The sequence below is a fragment of the Sinocyclocheilus anshuiensis genome, unplaced genomic scaffold, assembly GCF_001515605.1.
Source record: "Sinocyclocheilus anshuiensis isolate Anshui unplaced genomic scaffold, SAMN03320099.WGS_v1.1 scaffold183, whole genome shotgun sequence".
In the NCBI taxonomy this organism is placed as follows: Eukaryota; Metazoa; Chordata; class Actinopteri; order Cypriniformes; family Cyprinidae; genus Sinocyclocheilus; species Sinocyclocheilus anshuiensis.
In genome coordinates this window covers 4161481-4188141 of record NW_015548309.1, presented here as the reverse complement: position 1 = coordinate 4188141, position 26661 = coordinate 4161481, and the positions used below count along the sequence as shown (strand labels likewise).

Here is a 26661-nt window from a genome sequence, read left to right as displayed (position 1 = left end):
CCCACACTGCATTCCTTTGTGAAACTGCGTTTGACTGCGATTTATAAGGCTGCAGCTGTCTAATAACCAACTAATATTTATTTTAAAATCATTTTAAGTGACTCTTTAACGTTATAAGTAGACTAAACACGACCTGTATCCTACTATAGCGAAGGCTTAGCTCATTAGCTCATGTTAACGTTGCTTGGTAACCTTCCCAGAGCGTCTAGTCACGCAAGTCATTAAATATTCATAAGCCACGCCCCACATCTCTCGGATTCGCCAGCTGACCAGCGCTCAGCCCCAAAGCCCGCCCCTCCTCCAATTAGATACGGCTACTCATCGAACGCCACGGCGCGTCTTTAATATTCATAAGCTACGCTTTCGCCGTAGTGGGATTTGTAAATTCTCCGCGTCTCACTGTCATGCGCAACGGTGGCACTGCCATGTTGGATCGAGGTGCACAGGAGTTCAGATGAAAGTTTAGAGTTTTAAGACGACGTTGGATAACCTTGTGTGTATTTCTGAGACACAAGACCTCTCTCAACACACCACCGGCCGAAACACAACAGGTCTGATTATGAGAGCCTTCGGATCCAAGCGGCGGTGATCAGAGATCAATGAACACGTATTTTCTGTTTAACACTTCCTGATCACAAGTTCACACCATCGGATTGTTAAAAATGAGCGGTCCACCTTCACACAGGAGGCCTGGGATCAATGTTGGCTCCATTCTTCTCACCCCGCAAGAAAACGAAGTGCTTTCCAACCATCTGGGCAGGAAATGCACCGTAAGTTCTCAAGCATTTGCCTGATTTCTTTGCCAGGTAGTGTTCGGTCACGCTGTGTGATGTTACCAATGATTTCACTGGATTGTAACGCTTGGATAATCCATTAACAGAATACAGAGATACACTGTATCCAGTTGTTAAACATACGCATCTGTCTGACAGTGTTTTTGCTGCAGTGGACGCTTTTCAAGTTTCAGGTAAACTTGTGTGTGAGAGAGAGGGGTTTTCAGACTTTTTGAAGCAAATATGATGAGTCCTTACTAAAATATAATGACTTTATATATCCACCCGTATTATATATACGAGTCGGCGTTTCATGACATCTTTATATAACTCTGGAAACGTTAAGTAGCCTACAGCGCGCCTTATTTTGCCTCAGTAGTTCATCTAATTTAATGAAAGCTCATCACTTGATTAGGAGGTTTAATCATATTGGCAGGCACATGCGTTTATGTAACTCTCTCAGCTTGATTTTATGACAGATGAATCCCGTCACCTGACAGCACCTCATAAAACTCTTCCTCCTCCTCCTCCTCCTCCTCCTCCGACTGTTTCGGACTCACATCAAATAGTCCTGGTTTCAAATACTAGACCTTCACCTTTACATTTCCAAGTCTACGCTAAGTGTGCAGTGATAATAAACTAGGCTTTCATAACTAAGATTAATTTGAGGAAACTCATTGGTGTGTCTGGTTAAACTATCAAGAATGTTTAACCAAATATTCAAGATTGGGAGGAGCAAATGGAAAAGACATTGGATGTTTGGCTGATATTGTGCAATTTTATGCACATTTCTCTAATTTTACACATTTACTGTATAATATTAGTACATTTTGGCACAATGACCATCTTGGTCACATTTATTGACAGACAATCTCAAAATAACTATCGAGTTGGCAAATTAATCAGTCCTGATGATTTCTGTGTTTATGGGTCAAAGATGAGACGTCCCATTTTGGTGTCTGCTTCAAATAAAAGTGATTTTATATGCACGGATAGCATATTAAATGCAAGTAAAGTGCCTACTTTAATGTTTCAAATAGCTTTTGTGAAAATAAAATGTAAAAATGTGTGAAATAATGTTCCATTGTCATTCAGCTTAAAACATTTATGTAAAAATGAAAATAAAAAAAGTATTAATAAATGGGGAAAACATTAAAGGTACTTATTAAAATATATAAAAGTAAAAATTTTAACTTAATAAATATTATAATTTTTTAAATTATTAAAAACTGACATATGGGTAAAAACCAGTGGTTTGAAGGATATAGCAAATAAAATAAAAATAAACACATTCTAATGTATAAAAAAAATTAAAGCTGTATTAAACTTTTTTTTTTTTTGATCGTAAACCGCTTTTCATTTTGACCCTTATTAAACATAAGTTGCACCTTATTATTTTGTAGCGATAGGTGATCGTAACCTTTTGATCTCAAGTTTAATAGTGCACTGCAGACACGATCCCTCATTGTTTTGTTTAATCATCAATGTAATCAGATTTCCCTCGGGCTGTTGTTGCGTAACATGCCGATACCCAAATTAGACCGGGGTTTTATTTGGGTAATGTTTAGTCCAGGTAGTCCAATGTCACGTGCTGCTCTTGCGCACCTGTTCGTTTGTAGTTCTGTCTGTTTCCTCATTCCACTATGTTACCTGTTCTGTTCCTACATGAATGTTGTGTTCTTCAGATAGCAAAAACTAAGCTTCCCTTTTCACATGAGGGCACACGGGTTTCCAAAGAGCCTTGTTCCTCTCTGCAAAATGGGAACCAGGTCTGAGTCGCTGGACTTGTCGCCCAAAATTCATAGTTTCTCTCGCATGACATGAGTCCTTGAATGCTTAACATTCCTGGCGGCGTTGGATGGTGACGCTGCTTATCATACGCTTGCAATATCAATGCATCCTACAGGCTTAGTCACATTTTGACATTTATTTTGAAAGACTTTTAACGGCGTGTTGTGGCATGATTGAAGTGGGTGTTGTCCACATCCCTCTGAGGATTCAGTTCAGTTGCTGTGAATCACAGAACTATGAGTCCTGTTCAAACCTGTCCTTTTCTTGTTAGTCTTCTGCCAGCGGTTTTGCTAGTTAGGGAGCTTTTGCTGCATGGAGTTCACACACCGACTGGAAGCAGCGTTCGTTTTAGACCAGGGCTGCTCGATCAGCCCACCGCGAGGATGTGGTCCGGTGGGCCTCTGTGATTTTTTTTGCTGCTGCTGGCAGTATGTGGTTCTCCTCCTGCATGTGAATGTGGGGGGTTGGAGAACCAGTCCTCTCAGGTAGTTCCTGCTGGCCGAGTTTCTGTCATTTTTGGTTGTTTGAACTGTGAGGATGGCTACAAATCTCTAAAGCCTTTTCTTCGTTTGAGTGTGTAATGCATAGCATAGATCAGGGGTCTCCAAACTCGGTCCTGCAGAGTTCAGCTCCAACCCTAATTAAACACACCTGAAGCAGCTAATCAAGGTCTTACTAGGCATACTAGAAACATCCAGGCAGGTGTGTTGAGGCAAGTTGGAGCTAAACTCTGCAGGACACCCCTGGCATAGATTCTTCAGCTTTGACCCTCAATATTATCCTTGCAGTGTGAGTTTTTAGATGTGCAGTGCTGATACATAAGAGTGGGGTGGCTGATGGACGAAATAATAATTTGACATGTTTGTAGAGTTGTATAGTCTCCCCATGAGGTCTACTTATAGTGCTAGTTATAATTTGTTTTTCACTGTTTACTTCATTTTTTTAGCACACATTTATTTGTTTGTTTGTTTATTTGGCCTTGGGCTATTGAGATTGAGTAATTTTAGATTAGGGGTTTTTCGTGCAAAAATAATTAACCCCTTCATAAAGTATAATGACGGCTATATAAAATTGTATTTATTTATTGATTGATTGAATTTATATATTCTTATTATTTACAAGTTATTGTAGTACTCATCAAAAGTGTTTTTTTTTTTGTTGTATAAACACAAATTTCTGTATGGGAATCATGTAGTGATTTATGGAGTTTATGTATTTATGTAGTTATATAATGTTATTTAAAAATATATTTAATTATTTATTAAAATCTTATTACTTAGTTTCATTTGTTTTATATATTATTTTTCAGTTTGATGTATGTATTTGAAACTCTTAGGCTCACCAAGGCTGCAGTTATTTGATCAAAAATACAGTAAAAACAGTGATATTTTGAAAAAAGAATTACAAATTAAACTATTTTTTTCTGTTTTAATATTGTAAAGTTAATTTATTCCTACAAAGCTAAGACTTCAGTGTCACATGATCCTTTAGAAATCATTGTAATAAGCTAATTTGCTGCTCAAGTTACATTTTCTCTTATTATTATTAATGTTATTAACGTTCCTTAATATTTTTGTGGAAACTGATACATTTTTTTTCAAGATTCTTAGAAAAGTTTAAAAGCAGCATTAATTGGAAATATAAATCTTTTGTAAATTTTTAAATGTCTTTACTGTCACTTTTGATCACTTTAATGCATCCTTGCTGAATAAAATATTAATTTCTTTCAAAAAATAGCAACATTCATATTGTATAATGCCTCTTTTCTTTGATGTGTGATGTCATCAGAGTGCATGCATGAATGCATATAGGCTGCATTACGTCACCAGATTTCATCCAGAGGGCATTTCCGCTAGCCGCAGCTAATAATGAGCGATAAACTGTGAGATAACATCACATGCACTCGGGTTTGGATGGATGCCTCTGACTTTGAGTAATGACCGAAATGAACTGATAATAGGTGGCAGCTTCATTCAGCCAACGAGAGCGCAGAAGCCCCTCTCGCTGTGTGTGTGATCCTACTGTGTCCCTGTAAACCTTCCTCTCGCTTTTATCTTGTTAATGGAAGCTTTGAGTGAGTCTGTAACAGCTGGCTGCATTTGCGTGGCTGCATTCCTGGCCGGGATCCTGGCAGGGCCGTGTGGCTTTGCTGGTCCTCTTTGATTATGTAAATCATCTGGCCCGTCCTGAGAATGGATGCTGATCGTTAATTCCCAAAAGTGGCTGTTTGGCGATGACATCTTCATGTATATTGCAGCTATTCACTTAAAAGTGCTGCTCGGAAGTTTGGGATTACATCACTGTCACGACGCAGTTTTTAGGAGTAGCTTGAATGTCCTTTGTGGCTTTTCGCTAGAAATATTCACTGGCTCTTTTGTTCTGATTCCTCGCAGCTGGTTCATCTCAGGTCAAACGCTTGATTTGTAAACTCGGCTGTTTAATTAGATGCATGCGTTGGTTTCATCTCGGGTGTATCCTTGTTTATATTGTGGAAAGCAGGATTTTGACTTTCACTCTTCAATGTCTGTCCAGTCCTTTTATAAAAGCTAAACTGCAAAAGCAGGTCATTTTGTGGAAGCTTATTTCCAACATGGAATAAAAATGTAAAAAAAAAAAGATCATTGCAACCTTTTCTCACAATTATGACTTTATATTTTGTAGTTCTGAGTTTGTGTCTCTTACAAGTCTGAGAAGAAAAGCCACAATTTATTTTTTTTATTTTTATTTTATTCCTTTTATTCCATAAACAAAATTGCAACTTTTTATCTCACAATTTTTATTTTATTCTTTTTATTCCATAAAAAATAAAAGGTAACTTTTTATCTCACAATTTTTCTCAGAATTCTGAGTTTATATATCACAATTCTGACTCTTTTTTTTTTTTTTTTTTTCAAAATTGTGAGATATAAACTCAGAATTGCGAAATAAACTTGCAATTCTGAGAAGAGAAGTCTGAATTGTGAAAGTCGCAATTACCTTTATTTTTGTATTACTCTTTTATTCCATAAATTAAAATGGTAATTGCAACTTTTTGTCTCACTTTTTTTTTCACAGAATAGTGAGATGTTATCGCAATTCTGAGAAAAGTCTGAAATGTGACAGTCACAATTATTTTCTTTTTTTATTCCTTTAAATTCATAAAAAATAAAAAGGTAATTGCATTTTTTTTCTCACAATTCACTTTTTTTTTCTCAGTTAACATCAGACAATTCTGACTTTTTTCGCAATGCTAAGAATTTTGTTTCTAACAATATAAACTCACAAATAGTCAGAATTTCAAGACAAAAAGTCGTAATTACCTTTTTTATTTTTATTCCTATTTTATTTCCTTTATTACATTAAAAATAAAAGTATTTGTGACTGTATATCTCACAGCTCTGACTTTTATTTCTCACAATTCTGAGTGCATATCACACCTTTTTTTTTTCTCAGAATTATTGCAAGATTTATGTAATGCTATTGATATCGCAATCAAGAACTCATTAACATATGACCGCTCACATTTATATATCAACATCTATTTAGTATCCAGAAACTTGGTTCATTCACCCTAGCAATTATGATTGTTTACATATAAAAGGTGAAATAGCAAAACTCCCATAGAATTTGGTTCTTTTTGTATTATACAGGCATGCTGGATTTAATTCTCTCATTCTTTGTAATGTAAAAAATGATCTATGATTATAAGCTGTGCTTTTCGCCAAAGAGGTTCGACTGCAGTCGTAATGTGTTCCTCTTGATTAGTCTGAGAGAGCGTCTTCGTTCACTGGCGTTGGGACCGGCGGCTTCGTGAGGAGACTATGAAAAGCATCGGGCTGTTTTCTGTGAGCACTGTGGTCCTCGCTCGCATCCGTCATGAGGTGTTTGCTCTGTGAATGACACTGCGGTATGATAATGTCCTCTACAGACTGACCACCGTTTGTCCGCAGCAGTTGAACGCCACAGTTTGTGGTAGTTTTATAGGATTAAAACTTTCTTTAAAATTGACCACTTGTGGTGAGCTTTATGGCACATGCTCTTATAAAACAAAAAGTACCAATGTTTTAAATTTTTTCATCTTGACTTTAAGTAGTATTTTATTAAAAATCATTCTGAAATGTATACTTGGGCGTCTGTTTTCACAGTAGGTTAATGTGACCTACATAAGCAGGTGCAGAATGGCATTTCAGTTTCAGATTTGTATTAATTCTGCCATTTCTGTTTCTGCAGAGTTTGTGTTCAACCGTGGTGCAGGTCTATGGAGCCGACAGAAACTCATCCTGGGTGAAGAAGTGCTGTGGGGTGGCCTGTCTGGTGAAAGACAACTCTCAGAGATCTTACTTCATCAGGGTGATTGATATGAAAGTAAGTCAACAGACGCTCCATGTGGGTCAGATGCCTTTTTGATACCTCTGTGCACTTCTGAGCTTAGTTGTTTTCATTTGGAGCCAAACATATTGTTTAGCACAATAACATGAACTTTTCTTAAAAATATATCATTTATATTCATGTATATTTTATTTATATTATTTATTATTTTATGAGTAAATATATAAATAAAATATATTCTTTAATTTTAAACTTTATTATTTATTCATTTATATTTTATTCACGTATTGTTTAAATTGTTCATAAAATAGATAAAATAATATATATATAATATATTTGATTATAGATAAATTCATTTGATTTATTTTATGAATAACTTGTATATAAAATATTTTGTTTAAAAATATGTTCGTACATGTATAAATATACATATTTTTATACATGTGTATATTTTTTAAATAAATTGTATTTAATTATTGTTTTATTTTATTTATAAATTAAGTAATATATATTAATCAAATATTTTCTTTAATATTAAAACATATTATTTATATTATAAATACAATCTATATTCATATAAATAAAATAATATAACATTTCACATATGGAAGTCATGTTTCTCTTAGTATTAAGGAAAGAGTTTCTTTTTCTGCTTTGACAGGAGGGAAAACAATTGTTTGATCAAGAGCTCTACAACAACTTTTCAATAAACTACTCCAGGCCATACTTTATCACATTTGCTGGAGATGTAAGTACTCCGATCTTATATCTACATGCCCTTTGTGTTTTTCAAACAATCATGCTGTATGCTTGTACTTCAGCGGACCGTAAGGTATGTGCCATCATGGACACAGACTGATAAAGTTGGAGTTAAAATCAACATAAATATGAAATTGAATTAATTTGCTTTGGTCTTATTATGCATGATTCATCCATGCACTTTATCCTCAAAAAAAAAAAGTTTGTCTTTGTAATCCTTCATTAAAATGTAAATGTGAAAAATTTTCTCATTATAATAATATTGTTTTACTCTAAAATGTGCTGCATTAAAAAAAGTTAAATGAGTTGCAAATGCTATTTTGTGTTAATTTAAGATTTAAGTTAATCAGTGCAGGGGCTTTTCCTGTTTGAATAACTCTTCTGAATCATCTCTGTTTTGATTTACTCTTCTGAATCATCTCTGTTTTGATTTATAACTTCTTGTCTGTCTGGAGTGTATATAAAGTAGAGCCCGACCGATATGGTTTTTTTTGGGGCCGATACCGATATTAGGGAATAAAAAAAAAAGGCCGATACCGATATATCGGCCAATATTCTTTGTGTATATTATAGTACAGTACCAGTCAAAAGTTTGGACACTTTCCCATTCGTGTGTCCAAACATTTGACTGGTACTATATATAGAATACAGTATATACATAAACAGAATATATATACATAAACACATTTTTTGCAATGATCACTCAAATGTGGTGATCAAACACTTATAATGGTGACAGAGTGCGGGGCAAGAAGGAAGGGGGGGGGGGGGTTAGGTTAGTTGTAACACACGTGGTTTGAGTATTTATTTTACCATAGTAAAATTAAAATTCTGGTTTAAGTAAAATTTTTTATCTCAGTTTTTACTATTCATTTAAAATGGGACAAATCTGCTATTATTTTAATCTCTAATCTGTTATTTGGGCACTTACGGTCGAATAAGACAACGCTTGAATGCTGCCTGAACAAGAGACCTCCTTAGTGAAGTGAGAGTGTTGACTGGTGTCACTATCTCGCGAACGTGCCGGCGGATCTCCACCAAATTCGGGGGATCCCTTCAGCTCGAGCAGCCCTCTCGAACGCCACTCTCGACATGTCGGTAGCCCCCCAGGATCGCTTGATCGGTCGGCGCCGGACCGCGAATTTAACCACCCGTAACTCCCGAACCCCGGGGGCTGTCCACGCGGGGGTGGTCTCATTCGAAAGAGGGCCTCGAGACGTACACTCGATTCGCGTTCGAGAGGGTTCCTCGAGCTGAAGGGATCCCCGAATTTGGTGCAGATTCGCCGCGCCGTTATGTAGATATGGCCGTTCAAAGTTTCAATGGTTTTCCATAGACTTAAGCTTTAAAGCGTTTCATCCAGGTGGCCAGTAGCAAACAATGGAGCGCGCTCTGCTGGACAAACTAAGTAATTACACCATTTCAAGCATTTTATCTGCATTATATGTTCTGTAAAAAAAATTTCATATCGGCGGCATATTCGCCGATACCGTTATATCGGCGACAGGCTCATATCGGCCGATAATATTGGCAAAACGATATATCGGTCGGGCTCTAATATAAAGCATCTTTAATGTGTGTTTGTCCTCAGACGTGCCAGATCGGTCTCAATTTTGCCAGTGAGGAGGAAGCCAGGCGATTCAACTCTGCTGCCAATGAACTTCAGATTAGAAGAGGCAGGAAAACCGGTAAATTTAACAGCATATCAGCCTGTATCTGTCCTTTACTTCATGACACAACTGTGTCTCTATGTATCATGCTGGAAAGACATCATTTGGTTTTCTTCTGACATGATTCAATTGTTCCCTCTTTATCTACTTCTGTCACTCTTTCTTTAACACTATTTCCCGCTCTCCCAATGTTTTCTTCCTAACTAAGGCTCCTCACACAATTTCCTCAGTCTGTTTGTGCCACGTCTTGCTCTTTGATGTCTCTGGGTCTGATCGTGTAGGTCTGCTTCTGATTAGCTCTGCTCTTTAACCACTTCCTGTCTTTGTGTCGACTGACTCAGCAACTTTTGCCCCGGACAAGGAGAGGATTGTGCATTTGAATCTTTTCCAGTACATTTACGACTAATAATAAACGGAACAACTTCTCTGATCTTTCCTACAACACTAGATTGATCTTAAATCTCACCTTCTTGCTCTTTCACTAATAAAGCTCACGTTTTAAAATCACATGGTGGTGAATTTAGTAGTAATGGTTATCTTAATTTTGTCTTGCAGAAAAAAGACGTGACCCACCTAATGGTAGGTTGTTTACTAATGAATTACATGAACATTAATTCTTGATAGACTGAGCTTTAAACATGACTGACAAAGGTTATCGGTTAAAATGTATTTATTTCTCCACACGATTTGAAGATATGTGTTTATTAATACAGAACAAATGTTGAATAATCAGGTTGCAAAATAAATGTCCAAGTTACATTTTGTGAAATCAAAAGAAAAAAAAATTTGGAAATTATATTTTCCTGGGAAAAAAAAGCCTACTTTTAAGGTCATTAAAGTTTTGTATTGACAGTTTGGCCCAAAATTCTCATTACTATTAAATTAAATAATTTAATTAAATTGAAATGACTAAAATTCTGCCATTCTGTATAGCTACATTTTATATTTGCAAATGTTTTTATATTTGCAATCATTTGCAAAAACCGTAAACTCCATTTTTATAATTTTTTCAGAAATCACGTTTTTTTTTATTGTGCATTCCAAGTGATATCAATCAAACTGCAGTTGGGTTGTTTTGATTAAGTAATAATAACTTAAACAAATACAGGTAATTTACAAAATTAAAGTTAATTGAAAATGTTTTTTTTTTTTACATATTAAAAATTTGTTTTATAGCAAAAGCAGATAACTCCACATTTCATGTTTTAGAGTTGAAAAAAAACACTCGTTTAATCTTTGTAATCTCCTCAGAAGTCAATGTAGATGCCTGACAAATGTTGTTGTTGTTGTTGTGATCATAAACTGTATGGATGTGATTACACGCAATACACGGAGCTTTTACCTCACCATTGTAACGCGCTGCTTTTGCAAGATTCCGTGAAAATGTTAGAAGATATCACAGGTTCATCAAGTTCGTCGAAATTATCCATCCTCGATCACTTTTAGTCAGCTTTGACGAAACTCCTCTCAGCTAGCAGTTTTCCTACAATTTACCACATAGTTTTAAATGCATATTAGCAAACACAGTAGCAAATGTAATTTCCATGCATACACACCATCTCCCTTATTTGCTGTTAGTCAAAACTTGATCTTCACAGTGGTGATGGTCTTTTAACTGTAAGGCCCCCAGGGGCCGTCAACTACTCACCCAACTAACATATGTTAACAGTCCATTTCGCCGCTTTACCATCCACCCCAGAGGCAAAAATCCAGCTATACTGGAAAATCTGGCACCTGAGTCACTTCCATCCTATAGACCGAGCAATGCTGAAGCTTTGAAGTAACATGAGGTTTCACCAATTCATGTTCGTGTATACTTGACCTCCTGACATGTTTGATGTCTGTGGATGAGCAACACGACAAATATTAGACCTGTTCTATTTGAGAGGATTTTCTCTGATGGTTATATGAATTTAACCACTTACAGCCGCTTACAGTCACCTAGTAGTGACATCCATCTCGGGTGATTAGAGCCCCCTGGCTGCGTGGAGGATTTCTCATTGGTGTTGAATTGTAGCGTGTCCTCGTCACACAGTGCTTAGAAGAGCCTGGGAGATTTGTGGCAGTTTATTGCTGGCTTTAACGGTTATGTAAAATCCAGCGGTGGTGTATAATTTGTCGGGATTAAAGAGGCGGGACTTTATGTCTGGCTGCAGCCTTCAAATGCTGGCAGAGAAAAGCAAGAGCAGCCTGACCAGACCCAGTGTCGTGGACAACTGCATGCATTCAGAGATGATGTTCTGCACCACCTTTTTGTTAGCGCCGACTGATGAGATACTAGATGAGACTTCAGATTTGGGAGGTTGCCTGGCTCCCCTGCAGTGCATCGTACTCCCGCAGGACGAGCTGTACAGTCTGTTCTAGACCCCACGGCTAACCTGCGGCACAGCGAGCGCACCTGTGTGGTGATGGGTAAAATCCTCCTGAATGTGGGTTAAGGGGGTGGAGACATTAGCGGACGCTGTAGCCCGTTGTTTTTACTCTCGCCCGCTTACAGTGTCGAGCGCGAGAACGCAGGTAGGTTGTGACCTGAGATGTTTCGTGAAGTTTCTCTAAAGACTTTTACATGATTGGACGAGGTGCTTTATTGGCTGGTTTTAGTCTTAAAACAGTTTCTTGTGTTCAGTGCATTTAAGAAAGTGAGTGTTATAGAAAGTGCTTGATTATAGAAGCCCGTTTCTGCCATGGAATAAAAAACAATAAAAAAAACGTGATTGTGAAATTCTTCTCATAATTTGCATTGAGATATAACTCCGAATTAGGACTTTTATTTTCACAGTTCTTTTTTTCTCAGAATTGTGAGTTTGTCTCGCAATTCTGACTATTTCTTTTAGAATTCTGGGTTTACATCTCACAATTGGCTTTTTTTTTTTTTTATAAATTCTGAGTTATTCGCAATTTGACTTCTCATAATTTGCATTGAGATATAACTCCGAATTAGGACTTTTATTTTCACAGTTCTTTTTTTCTCAGAATTGTGAGTTTGTCTCGCAATTCTGACTATTTCTTTTAGAATTCTGGGTTTACATCTCACAATTGGCTTTTTTTTTTTTTTTATAAATTCTGAGTTATTCGCAATTTGAACTTTTTTGTTTCTGCCACGCTATAAAAAACTAAAAAGACTTCTGACTTCTTTGTTTTTTTTCCTTGCAAATGCGAGTTTCTATCTCAATTCAGATATTTCTTCCCAAAATTGCAAGAATTATGAGACAAAAACTCAGAATTCAGAGGGAAAAAAAATCATAGTTGCGAGATATAAACTCAGAATTGTGAGACTAAAAAGTCGCAATTAGCCTAATTTATTATTATTTTTTAATACCGTGTTGGAAACAGGCTTCCACATTTTTATCACATCACTTAATGCAGAATTTAAAAATTAATTTGATTGTGACTGTTTCAGAACCATCAGGACCTTTAGGACCAACACTTCTGATGGCAACAGTGGACATAAAGAACCCCGAAATCAACAATCAGCGTTATCAAAATAACACTCAAATGAACAACATCAACTTCAACAGGAAAGACAAAGGCAAAGGCAAGAACAAGAAGAAGAAAATATCCAAAGCTGAAATCGGCACCCCGAGCAATTTCCGGTGAGTTGACTTTTATGTTTAAACCAACTAGGTTTCACGTCTCCCTTTCTAGCATTGTTGGTTTTGGCCAGGTATTGCATTCACTTCCTTGTGCACTTAACAATAAAGCTGCTTTATCAAATCGGAGTTCCTGTTATTTTCCTGGGCATTCACTAAGTATGTTGTGTTGGAAAGTGTAATCGGATGGACACTTGTTTTTAATCTCATGTAATGTATCCCAGACGTGGATAATCTGGCCGTTGTATTCCAGGAATCATGTTAAAGTCGGATGAGACTTCCTTAAACATGAACGCGTTTATTGATGTACTTTAATCTCCGTTTTATCTTTATTTGCTTAATGCATTTACAGTTTCTAAGCTGTTTGGTTCATGTTTCTTTATTAAAATGTCTTTTTGTTTTTCCAGGCATGTTGGGCATGTCGGCTGGGATCCCAACACAGGCTTTGATGTGAGTATTTTTGCCACTACATGTTTAATGCATGTTAAAGCGCATCTGTTTACATGTGTTCATCATTTTCTGGGTCATGGGTCACGTCAGGATATGATTCACAATAGCAAGTCATCTCTTACACAATGAGATTGGAGGGGCTGTATCTTTATAATCCAAAACAATCATTCTCCCAAAAACCAAGGATCATATTTCAGGCGTTGCGCTGGAAGTGTGTATTAGATCTGTGCGGCTCCACTTTTTAATTTGAACTCCCCTGAATGAGAGATTACATAAAGGGGATTTATTGGGGGTTACGGTGTGATTGCGCTGGTAGACTGTCTGCAGGAGCAATTTTTCATTATCAGAGGAAAGAATTATTAAGCCCTATGTGGTACATTCATCTGTTTCTGTGGTTTAAGGATATTCTGAAATAATGTGTCCCCCAAAAGTCTTAAGATATATCTTAAATGTTATGTTTAAAAGATGTCTGAATCTCATTGCATTACATAATAAATGAGCAAACCTTTTGTTTAGCACAAGAACATTTTTCGAGCAATACATTTCACAAAAAGTGATTGATTAGGTTTTCAGTGATTTCAAAAATAGATATACTGTTCAAAATGAAGACAAAAAGTATTTGGTTATTTCTAGTTACTGGAATACACTATTGTTCAAACGTTTGGGGTCAGTAAGAGTTTAAATGTTTTTGAAAAGCCTCTTCTGGCTGCATTTATTTAATAAAAATACAGCAAAAACAGTAATGTGAAATATTATTACAATTTAAAATAACTGTTTTCTATTTGAATATATTTTCAAATGTAATTTATTCCTGTTATGCAAAGCTGAATTTACTCAGGATCATCTCCAGTCTTCAGTGTCACATGATCCTCCAGAAATCATTCTAATATGCTGAATTGCTGCTCAAGAAACATTTCTGATTTATTATCAATATTGAAAACAGATGTGCCGTTTAAAATTTTTCTGTAAACATTTTTTAAGGATTCTTTGGAGAATAGAAGCATTCATTTGAAATATAATAACATTATAAATGTCTTCAATTTAATGGATCCTTGCTGAATAGAAGTATTCATTTATTTAAAAAATCTTACTGACCCCAAACTTCTGTATGTCCACAGTTAATGAAGTGATCTACAAAAGCGTGATTTAAAAATGAGGAATACTGTGACAAGAAGCAGAAGTTAACTCTAATTTTAATTTGATTTGTATTCAGATCCTTGACTTTTGTTTGTCTTTTCTCAGTTGAATAATCTGGACCCAGAGCTAAAGAACCTGTTTGACATGTGTGGCATTTCTGAGGCCCAGCTCAAAGACATAGAGACGTCTAAAGACATCTACGAATTCATTGAGAAGAGAGGAGGAGTAGAGGCTGTCAAAAATGAACTTCGACGACAAGGTGAGTCCAAGAGTTTGCGTACAATTATCAGGTGTTTGAAAACTCTGATATTAGAACGTATCTAAGCAAACCTTATCTTATGTTGTACTATAATAAAGTAATGTTCAAATAATTTGTCCTTCAGGACCCCCGAGGTGTTGTGGTAGGTTACTTTCCCCATTTTGCATGAGTATGCAGTGGAAAAAAGAACAAACAATTAGTTTTGTACCTCGAAAATAGGCACTGCAGTGGCCCAATCAGAAGGCTTGCATTCATTACTAAAAGTCTGCTGTGGGCTGAAGTTGTGTGTGTGTATCTTTAGAGATCATATTTGTAGCCTCGAGTCAGAACCAGAGTTGGAGTCAAGACCTTAAAACACTCCAAAACTAGACCTCCAAATTCCCAGATCCAGACTGATCCCTGTTTGTTCAAGAAACAGGCTGAATTAAAAAAAATAATAATAATAATTTAAGCCACTTTAATGCAGTTTTGAAGTCTCAAGCACAAGATCAACACTCCAGCTCTGGTCAGATGTTAGAAGAACATCTCTTCTGTTTTACTCACTGCTCACAGCTCAGAGTTCCCCAGTCCAACTTATTCTTCAGAGTCAGCATTTGTATTAGCACTGGTTTGCTGGAATAAGTTCAGCTGTGAGGAGCAGCCAGAATGAACATAGTGCATCCTGCATGAAAGCTGCTACAGCTGCTTTCTCTGTTCTGTGACGAATTCAAGAACCCTGGAGTGAACTTCTGTTTCTAAGTTGGCTTTGACTTTGCAGTGATTGCCTGCATTAGAGAGTGTTTGGACAGGCATATCGGATGTTAATAATTTACCACATTGTTTGGGTGTGCAATATGGCCAAAATATAATATAACTGTAACAAGTACATACGAGTAACTGTAATACAAGTAAACAAACAAAAGTTTTGAGTTAAGCTTTTTTTTTTTTTTCTTAATTTAATATTTTTGAGCAAGGACACATTACATTGATCAAAAGTGACAGTAAAGACATTTATAATGTTACAAAAGATTTTTTATTTATTTCTTTTATTGAACAAATAGTCTTGGAGAATACATATACCACGGTTTCCACAAAAATTTGACACGGCACAGCTGTTTTCAATACTGATAATAATAAAAATGTTTCTTAAGAAGCAAATCAGCATATTAGAATGATTTCTGAAGAAGCATGTGACTGAATAAATCACAGGAATATATTACATTTTAAAATATAATATATAAAACATAAATATATTAAGAATACAGTTATTTAAATTGGTAGTATATCATAATATAAAAAACTCTCTCTCTTTATTTATTCCTTCTCTTTCTAGCTTGTACTTATTTGAACAATGTCTAAGAACTTGGTATTACAACCACTTCCTGTGTCTGTTTGCCTCTTAAGAAGAATCGCTTTATGTATCACCCAATTGTAAGTCGCTTTGGATAAAAGCGTCTGCTAAATGACTAAATGTAAATGTAAATGTAAATAATATATACTTATTGTTTTAATTAAATAAATGTGAGCATAAGATGCTGCTTTCAAAAACATGAGAAAATCTTGAATATCACATATTTGATTTTGCTTTAAATACAACAGATGAATGTTTTATCTGTTCAGTAGCCATGTATTAATGCCTGTTTTTGTAAGGTTTTCTAATCTCATTTATTTTCTCTTATTATTTGAAGCTCGAAGGACCCAAACCGGAAGATAAAATTATTCATTAATTATAAATTATCCTCATATTCTTTGACATTTTAATTTAAAAAACTTCAAAATAGTCAATCTTAAAATAAATCTGAGAGTTCTGAATCAGAATTCTGTGATTCTAAGCTGCTGTGCAGCTATAAACAACAGTTCTTAATAGCAACTTCATCCTCATCTTGACGTTTTGAGACCCGTTACACTCAGTATTTTTACATGAATCCATTTTGTAGGTATGTTTACCATAACGCAGCATTCTGTTGTCTTTCCACAGCACCTCCACCTCCACCATCCAGAGGAGGACCGCCACCTCCTCCACCTCCCCACAACTCCGCTCCTCCCCCACCTCCCTCCAGAAGCCGAGGAGCGCCACCTCTGCCGTCAAGAGTGCCCACCTCTGCTCCTCCTCCACCTCCTCCCTTCCGACCAGGTATGGGAGCACCACCACCGCCTCCCCCCAGCAGAGGGCCCGGGACTGCTCCCCCACCACCTCCTCCACCTGCCTCCCTGTCTCCACCAGCCCCTCCACCTCCTCCTCCATCTTCAATGGTCGGGGCACCACCACCGCCGCCACCACCTCCTCCGGGACCCCCTCCTCCCACGCCTCTGCTACCAGACGGGGATTCTGGGGAGCTGCTGGGGGGTAAATCCGCACTCCTGAACCAAATACGAGAAGGAGCACAGCTGAAGAAAGTGGACCAAAACAACAAGCCACCCGTGTCCAGTGGTGGCCGTGACTCACTCTTAGACCAAATACGACAGGGCATTCATCTTAAAAACGTGAGTAGAGTGCTTTAATTTATGTATTTTTATAAAAAATTCTACTGACCCCAAACTTTTGAACACTAGTGTATTCCAGTAACCAGAAATAACTGAAATATTACGTAAATTATCTGAGAAAAATTATATAATATAGTGAAATCTATTTCAAATATTTAGGTTAGCTGTCTCAAACATACTAGTTGGCTAAATAAAATTAATACAAATAAATTAAAATTATTAGTTCATATTCTTTGTAGAATTCCTTACATTTCCAAAATTTCATTATTTTAGCGATTCTGTTTACTGACAAGAGAGGTACTGGAGATTTTCAGCTTCAATATTAGCTTAAAACCGCTGGTACCTGTTTTGACGATGAATCAGTGACATGTATTTCCATTACTTATTCAATTTAAATGTTTTTTTTTGTAGCAATATTAACATCTCTAAGTACAGCATCTCTCACAGCTTCAGTTCTGTACTGAAAATAACTTGATTTAGATTTGTGTCCATCATGAGAACTGCGTGGCATGCAGGTGAATAAAACCATTCTGATCATGTGATATTTTCAGGTACCGGACACTACAGACTTGACTCCGCCCACTTCTGCCCCCTCATCTGGGATCGTGGGGGCGCTGATGGAGGTCATGCAGAAGAGGAGCAAAGCGATCCACTCTTCAGGTATGTGCCGACCTGATGACAATTACAATCAGACTCACTTAGGATTGTGTTAGACCGAAAACTAAACATTCAATCCGTGGTTTTGTAGATGATGATGATGATGATGATGTAGAAGATTTTGAGGATGAAGATGAGTGGGATGACTGATAACCAGGGCTGCCCAAAAGAATTAAAACACTACATTGCTCTTGACATTCTAAATCTTATAAAATTGTAATGTAAATGGATGACCGATTTGCTGTAAATTTGTTGCCTTTATGCTTTTTTGTATTAATCTGTGCAATACCTCATTTAATCTGTAAAGGTTTGTCATGCATCTCCTGTAAAGGTTTTATTTTCCTCTCCTGGATTCACGTGCAATTTTACATCAAGTTTTCTTGATTTGTAGAGTTGAATGTTTTGGGGTCTTTTGTTTTTTTCTTTGTGATTCTTTGAACGAAAGTTGACTCTTAAGGAACAAGATGAGTCTTTAATATTGAAACTGTGACAAAGCAAGAACACTATTTTCATGCTTTTCTCTTACCTTTTCTTTTTCAGTTTAGCGCTGTTGTTTTCTTAGAAACCATATTTAGCCCCATTGCTAATTTGTAAATTTGCTCCGAGTTTGAGTCGGTTTCTATATTTGCACGAATCAAAAAGAAAAAAGTGGGGAAACGGCGCAATACGGCGGATGTTTACACATTGTGTGCTATAGCTACAACGTCAGGACTCTCCTTAAAATTAGATGTGAGAAGCACTACAGTTATTAGAAATCTTCTGTTTGCATATGCTAGTTTGCATTTTACTGGCATTACAATAAATTTCACGGGCACTTGTTTTTTTTTTCTGTTGGTCAGATACGGTTCAAGTTGGAATTTAATGTTCATGTGTGCCATTGAAAAAAAATCCTGAAGTGGACAGTTTGTACGTTCTCAATGTTTTACTAATAACGCACTGTGATGCTGTACTAATTCAAAAAGAGAGGCTCTGGTTCGCCTGATGGTCCGCAGTGGGTCGGATCATATAGTTTCACTGTTTTTAGCAGTGTTATTTGAGCAATTCAAATATATTTTCCAGTTTTCATCCTTCGTTTAACCAGGGTCGCTTTGCATTGAGACTTGAAACCTTTGAAATGAGGTTGAAAAGAATTATTAAAATTGTACACTCAAATAAATGTTAATATTTACAGAACCTTTGTGTATTTGGTTGTTTTATTTTATTTCATTTTATTTGAGAAACTATAGAGTAAATGTGCCTAAAACCTTGGAATCCAGTTTTCCAAGTAGGCGATTCATAAAATGAGTGATTAGAGCAAAGTCAGGGTTTCTGCGGTTCTTAACAAGCCTTAAAGGGTTAGTTCACCCAAAAATGAAAATTAGCCCATAAATTACTTACCCTCAAGTCATCCTAGGTGTATATGACTTTCTTCTGTCAGACGAATACAGTCGGAGTTATATTAAAAATTGTCTTTGATCTTTCAAGCTGTTTCATGGCACTTTCATTACATTTTGAATATGGATATTTTTCTTTAAAAAAACGCATTGATTCGCTACAGGAGGCCTTTGTTCACCCCCCGGAGCCGTGTGAGACACTTTTTTTTTATTTTTATGGATGGGCGCTTTTTATTTAACTTGTTTTGGACTGAAGCATGCAACACCCGCTGAGTGCCATGAAACAGCTTGAAAGTTCAAAGACAATTTTTAATATAACTCCGACTGTATTCGTCTGAAAGAAGAAAGTCATATACACCTAGGATGACTTGAGGGTGAGTAATTTATGGGCTAATTTTCATTTTTGGGTGAACTAACCCTTTAATTAGCCCTTTTCACAAATTAAGGCCTTAAAATGTCTTAAATTGTTTTCCATTTGAAAAGGTCATTCATTCTAGCCCCATTGGCAGATACTTAATTTTGATTAATTCAATTTATTCCTTGGATTTTCTTAAATTTGTATTTAATTTATTCCTCCTTTTCTAGTTTTTTTAAAAGTCCTTGTGGCCGCATGTCATCAGAAGTTGCATCCATGCTTTAAACATCTACTGCATGCTTTATTATACATGGAAAAAATGTTAGAAGTTGATTAACACCTTAACAATGCCGAGTAATGTTCATATAACCTTCTGTGAAAAAGTATTTGCCTTTCAGATACGCTCTTTGCCTGAACACAAACTTCGCTGCTGTTCCTGCCGCTGCTGCTAAAAACATTTCTCTGTTCACGGTGAACAGCTGCGGAGTGGATTTAGTCCCAGGGAACTTTTCCAAAATATACAAACATACAGGGTCCTGATTAAGAGACTGATATTCATACAACTAATACTCTCCCGTTCCAGCAAAGTCATTTAGGCCTTGCTTTTGGAAGGTTATTCTTCTGACGTTTGCAACTGTTTTGGTTAGTAGTAGTATTACACCGTATGGCAGAATTAATGGTAATTTCAATTGATTATTGAATTAATGGCATTTAATCATTTTAAATCAAGTCAAATATTTACATTTGTACAGACATGAAATAGTTAAAAATCATTAACAAGATGAAGTCGATTTTTCATTTAAAAAGAGTACAATCACAACAACAGCAGAAACTACCACTATTACTAATTGTAATAACAAAAACAAAATTAATACAGTGCAAATATTCAGGTCATTCCCAATACAGAAAACCCTGTTGTTTTAAATTAAACATGCCCCTGTGTTGTGCTCAAGTGCACATTTACAGAATTTGTCTGTTGTACCGTTATCTTCAAACATTTAATGCCATCTCACCAAACACCTGCATTAATCAGAATTGTTCCGAAGGTTGGTGTGATTCCGAGAAGAGCACACAGTATCTGTATTTACCGATGTTTTTGCAGATGATGCTCTGGAGATGGGTTTCCTGTTCTGTCTTACAGCCTGGTTACCGAAGTTACTTGGGAACCTCCACCTGCAAAGAATTATAAGGTCAGATCTCCCATTTTTTTCTAGTGTAATCAAATTTATTCATTGTGCAACTATTTTGAATTTGATTATTGAATTTGACCTTACTGATTGCATATCAATAATACAGTACATTAATATGCAATCAAAAATAAAATCAAGACAAGCATTCTGTTTTTGTTTTGTTTACCTAAATGAAAATCCTGTGTACTCAAACTGTTTTCCATTTTCCATAACACTAGAAGGCATCTGCCTTATCAAGACGTGCAAAATGATCTCTATTTATAGCAGCATTAAGTGTGAGGAATTTGTGGGGCCAGGATGCCTCATGAGGGTAATGCTGTATTTTCCACTGCCACAATAAACAGAAACTCTGGTTGAGTTTTGTTTACTGTATAATTTCATTAATTTCCCCACATCTATTATTCTGTTCCAATACCTAGACAGCATAAGCTACATTTTTTGCCGAATTCTAAGACAGCATTGCATGAGTCTGTTGTGAAGAAGGCAATTTCAAAATGCGTTGCGACAGGCTCAGTGAAAAAAAAATCCATCCAAGATAGAAGACAAAGTGAGAGAAATGTTGATAAATATAGTTTTCTCAATACTGAAAAGCATTGTTAAAAGTAAATTCAGTCTATTGTAAAATTTACTATTTTCCCTAATATGCACGAACTTAGCAACATGCCAAACCCTTGAAATCAGTCGTGATTCTCTTGTGCGGATTGCGTAGGTCAGGGGTGTCCCAACCTGTTCCTGGAGGGTCACTGTCCTGCAAAGTTTGGCTCCAGCCCTAAAGAGCTAATCAAAGTCTTCAGACTCTCTAGAAACTTCCAGGAAAGTGTGTTTAAGCTGGTTGGAGCTAAACTCTTCATGATGTTGGCCCTCCAGGAGCAGGACTGGACATCCCCATTTGCATGATTCACAAGGTTGCTGCTTGTGTGGAGTTTTACAAATATGTCATTTGAGGCTCCAGTTCAGGTAGGAAGCTGACTAAGGCGGCGGAAGACGGCAAACAATCTCACTAGGTTTTGGAACTGACTCTGTTGGTCTTTACCAGGGTTCTCTAACCGCGCTCCTGAAGAGCTACTGTCCTGCAGATTTCAGCTCCAACCCCGATCAAGCGCACCTGAACCAGCTAATCAAGGTGTTTAGGGTTATTTGATAATTACAGGCAGGTGTGTTGAAGCAGAGCTGGAACTGAAGTCTGCAGAACGGTAACGCTCCAAGAGCAAGGTTGGAGATCCCTGGTCTTTGCGATACACACCCTTCTGAGATGTTTGATGTTACTGCCTCTGATTGCGGCCATGAGTTCATCATGAGCGCAGCGTTGAGGTGTGGACGGTCTGGAGAACTCTCTGTCATTGATGGGTCTCAAAGTGTTCTTAAGTTCCTTTAATATGCTGTCAGTCTCTGTTTGTTTTGCAGCCCCTTTTTTTCCCTTTTTGGATTTAGATTTGGTGGGACCCGTCTGCTGTTTCGTAGAAGTCCCCTCTTGCTGTTTGATGACTTCTGCGATCATTCTGGAGGGAGCCTTCTTCTCTGGGATGGAGGCTTTGGATGTTGGGGGTGGTGGTGGGGCTGGTGGAGGAGGAGGTGGTGATGGTGGAGGAGCAGGGGGAGCATTCTTCTTTGCCATATCAATGTGTGGTAACTTTGGAGATGACCATGGTGAACTCCGAGGGGAGCTGTAAGGAGAAGAGGTGGTCGTGCTCTTCTGAAGGGCGACTGTTCTTGGGTTTGTTGGCATCGCTGCACCTCCTTGCTGGTGGCGCAGCTCCTGCATTCTCTTCTGTCTCTGGAGGTCTTGGTTGCGGGTAAGAATGGTCGTCATGCTTATACGAGGGCCAGGAAGGTCGAACTGGTAACCCAACTTTATCAGCGTGGTATTCTCCCTTAGTAACTTTACAATCTCCATTTCCACTTGACCTCCACAAATGTGCCTCTGATTGTGAAATCGCATTTCCGTAAGAGTACTGTTTAGGGTGAGGGCTTGCACCAGTGCCAGGATACCCTTCCCTGTAATGAAGTTGGACTCAGTGTTAAGATTTGTGATGTTGCTGTTTTCTCTCAGCACCTTGGCAATGGCAAAAGCCACCTGGTCATCTGCATGTGTGTTGGCAAGGCTAAAAAAACGTACGTGTGTGTTCGAACGTAAGGCTTCTGCAAATCGGATAAGTGTGTCTTGGGAGATATTATCAATGTTGTTGAGGTTGACCTCGGTGGTATCTGGGTCATTGGTGAGGATCTTTTCCAGAACCTCGTCCACCACAGTAGGGTTTCCTGACATGCGACTGGGCTCCTGAACTTGGACTTTTGGTTCACTCATCAGTGGAGAGTATCGTATTACAGGCTCTGCCTGTCTCTGATTGGACTGACCATTGGAAGACCAACACTGCTGTGGGTGAGTGGTACAATCCAATGTCGGTGCTATTTTAGGACTGTTCTCTTCATTTTCTTCTTCATTTTCTTCCTCCTCCTCCTCTTCTTCCTCATCTTCTTCCACATCCTCTTCTTCTGTTATCGGCTCCTCTGGTTCACTTTCCTCTTCTTGGTCTTGTTCAGCTTCCCGATATTTTTGTATGTCTTTCTCACGTTTTTCAGCCTCGTCTTTTTCATCCACAGATTCTTCATTGTCGCTCTCAGTCATGCATTCCTCCTCTTCCCTGCTGTCTTCATCTTTCTGGAATCAGCAAAGTCATTGTTAAAACAATATTGGTGCTGTTGTTCCTCTTTTATTATGAGATCTGGTGGCATATTTCGAGAAGTGTTCGTCATTTTGATTGCTCATTGCTTTTCGAAATACCCATGGTGTCATTCCTTTACCCAGATTATGACGGTATGTAAACCATTTGTCTTTTTTGTGAAAGTTAACCAATCGTAACTGTTCAACAATTCAAATTAAAATCTTCAAATATAGCATATACTCTTCTTGAGTTTAAAGGGTTAGTTCACCCAAAAATTAAAATTCTGTCATTTAATTACTCACCCTCATGTCGTTTCAAACCCGTAAGACCTTCGTTCATCTTCGGAACACAAATTAAGATATTTTTGATGGAATCTGAGAGCTGTCTGACCCTGCATAGACAGCAACGCAACTGAAATTTGGCTGCGCCACGCGGATACGCTGTTTTCGTTCAGATCAAATCACAACAACGTAGGAAACGGATCCGGCGTGACGCAGCTGACACAGAACAGCATACGTTGTTTTACGTCCAGCGGATATTCTCCAAAATGTCACCAGGGTGATGTGGAGGAGACGAATTGTTGAATTCATTCGTTTTTTTTTTTTCTTTTGCGCACAAAGTATTTTCGTAGTTTCGTATAATTGCGGATGAACCTCTGATGTCACATGGATTATTTTACAGATCTCCTTGCTACGTTTCTGGACTTGGGAACATTTCAGTTGCGTTGCTGTCTATGCAGGGTCAGACAGCTCTCAGATTCCATCAAAAATAACTTAATTTGTGTTCCTGAAGATGAACGAAGGTCTTACGGGTTTGAAACAACATGAGAGTAATTAATGACAGAATTTTCATTTTTGGGTGGACTAACCCTTTAAATCTCACACTCATAGCTTAACACTGAGGCAGCACCCTCAAATGGACTACCTTATTTACCCCTATAGTAGTACCATAAGAGTATATATTACTACCCTAAGGGTACATATTCCTATTCTAAGGTACTAATATGCACCCTTTATAGGTAAATAAGAGACAAACGTCTCTTTATTGAGTACTACCCTATTGACAAGCTGTTGTACCCCAAAAAGTAAAATGTTTGCACGTTTTTTCTGACAGTATAATTAGTGTTTGAGGTTGTTGATCACTCACCTGTCTAGGGCTTGTGGATCCGATCCTCTCCTCCTCCAACAGTTTTCGAGTCTCGTTTTCCCAGTATTTCATAAGAGCTTCCCTGCTGAATGTTCCAGTGGGATTCTTAGCTGTCTGATCTCTCTGTCGCAGTCCAATGGGAAGGTTGTCGTCTGGGTCAATATCAGCCAACTCCTTCTCCAGCTCCTGGAGCTCCTCAGCAGTCAGCGAGGCCAACAGCTCATCTTCATCCAAATCCTCATACTTACTCAGTTCCCGCCTGTAGCCGAATGTACTCATGGCCTCTCGGTCGTCTTCTCAGAGTCTTAAAAGTCTTGGCTTTGTCTCAGTATTGGTGCATCAGATCTTTCTGGGATCTGGCGTCTGGGATCTTTCGAGTGGTGTAAGCGAGAGTGAGTGCTCATGTGCTGTGGTGGGCAGCTGGAAAGGGTCTTAAGAGCAGGATCAGAGAGACCTGATACAAAGCCCCAGCCCATGATGCCGTTGCTTTTCTGGGAGGCAGGAGTCAATCAGCATGTGAACTCACAACATGGTCACAGCGAGGCCTGTAAGTGAATGCTGACTGCATTGTTCATGTCCAAAATAAGCAGATAGACTCTGAGGAGATGGCTAGAGAAATGGTAATGTCCTTATAATAGCAAGTCGTTAATTTCCAGCAAGGTGGTATGTACTTGAATTTGAAATGCTTAAATAGGAAAATCTATTCTAAATTGCTCTGTATGTAGTTACTTGTGTTATAATGGTGCATTAAATGAAATCACAACTAGCTACTGCCAGTAGCACTGCTACTGGTACAATTTAGTGTTGTTGACAAATGTTATCATTAATTTATTTTGTATGTTTAGAATTTGACTACCCAGAATACTCTTAGGTGATTTTAGTTTTTTTATGTGTGCCAAAAATACCACATAGAGCTAAAGTAACACGTCACAGGCTAATAGTGAGGGGCAGATTATCCGAAGAACTGTTATCAGCCTGGCATGAACCATTGTGAGGATTTAAATAAATCCTCTTCTCTCTTAGCCTTTTACTGGTTTTGTCTCGCTTTTGATGTCATCATCAGGATTAAAATTTGCTTTATTATTGTATTTATCAAAGCATACGTCATACTGTCAAATCCTCAGGCTTGCCTAAAATTTAGTGAATCTAAAGAGACTAAAGGTTAATATGGTGTGGATATGAATGGATTTTGAAGTCTGCATGCTGTCAGGTCAGGCCTGTGTGTGTAATGATCAGATTTGGTCTTATGTGAACACTCAGATAAGCTGTTCGTTGTCCCATAGGATCCAAACAACGACGTAAGGCTAGGATCTGTGTTTATGACAGGAACACAATGTCCACTGCATCTCTGCAGACGCCGACTGGCGTTGACAGTGCTGGAATGTTGTTGGTCTGATAACAAGTGCCTCTAGCAACAACAGCTTCCACAAAATCCAGTGTTTTTGGACTGGGGCCGTGATCAGTGTAGGTGAAGTTTGAAATGCATGTCAAATTGTTATGGTTTAAAAAGTAATGCATTGTGATAAAAATACAATGTCGGTCAAAATGTTTCCAGAGTAAACATTTATGTAGCATATACTGTATATTTACACACTGCAGACTATTTAGAGTAAATTTTAGGAAACCTGTCAGGATCATGTCCAGGTCAAGTTTCACTCCAAAATTGAAAAAAGGTGCATATGCATAAAACAATTTTTTTCTTTCTATTTATTTATTTTTCATTTGGTTTTAAGGTGAAATGTGACCTGGACATGCTCTTGATATGTTTTGTGAGCATTAACATATGGAAATTATATAATCATGGTAATATTGTTTATAAACAAATATATTTACATTATCACAAAATAACACTGTTACAATTGGTTTCACTCGTATAAATAAATTGGAATAAAATACATACACTGTAAAACGCAAAAAATTACGGTAACTCAAATTGTTTGAGGAAACCGATTGCCTTAAACCATTTGTTTTAAAACAAATAAATGAGTACTGTAAACTCCTATACATTAAAGGGATAGTTCACCCAAAAATGAAAATGTGATGTTTATCTGCTTACCCCCAGGGCATCCAAGATGTA

At 37.5% G+C, this 26661-nt stretch overlaps 2 protein-coding genes across 4 annotated transcripts; one reads left to right on the top strand and one right to left on the bottom strand.

The window, feature by feature from the left end:
• The first annotated feature begins 398 nt into the window (after window positions 1-398).
• On the top strand, window positions 399-19030 carry waslb (WASP like actin nucleation promoting factor b). Of its 3 annotated transcripts, none has more exons than XM_016444267.1 (11): window positions 399-770; window positions 6774-6908; window positions 7534-7620; window positions 9223-9319; window positions 9857-9880; window positions 12702-12894; window positions 13299-13341; window positions 14584-14737; window positions 16695-17200; window positions 17752-17860; window positions 17949-19030. In XM_016444267.1, exons 1-11 carry the CDS (start codon window positions 663-665, stop codon window positions 18005-18007), a joined length of 1515 nt encoding a protein of 504 aa, XP_016299753.1. In that variant the 5' UTR covers window positions 399-662; the 3' UTR covers window positions 18008-19030. The 3 variants fall into 3 exon arrangements, with proteins under 3 accessions (XP_016299753.1, XP_016299752.1, XP_016299754.1); XM_016444266.1 differs by having other exon boundaries at window positions 17943-19030; XM_016444268.1 differs by lacking the exon at window positions 9857-9880 and having other exon boundaries at window positions 17943-19030.
• A 1660-nt stretch (window positions 19031-20690) lies between these two features.
• LOC107656401 (leiomodin-2-like) lies at window positions 20691-25214 on the bottom strand. Its single transcript, XM_016444259.1, has 3 exons — window positions 24585-25214; window positions 22019-23434; window positions 20691-20758 (listed from the first exon to the last, which is right to left on the bottom strand). Exons 1-3 carry the CDS (start codon window positions 24861-24863, stop codon window positions 20741-20743), a joined length of 1713 nt encoding a protein of 570 aa, XP_016299745.1. The 5' UTR covers window positions 24864-25214; the 3' UTR covers window positions 20691-20740.
• Between the last annotated feature and the right edge of the window lie 1447 nt (window positions 25215-26661).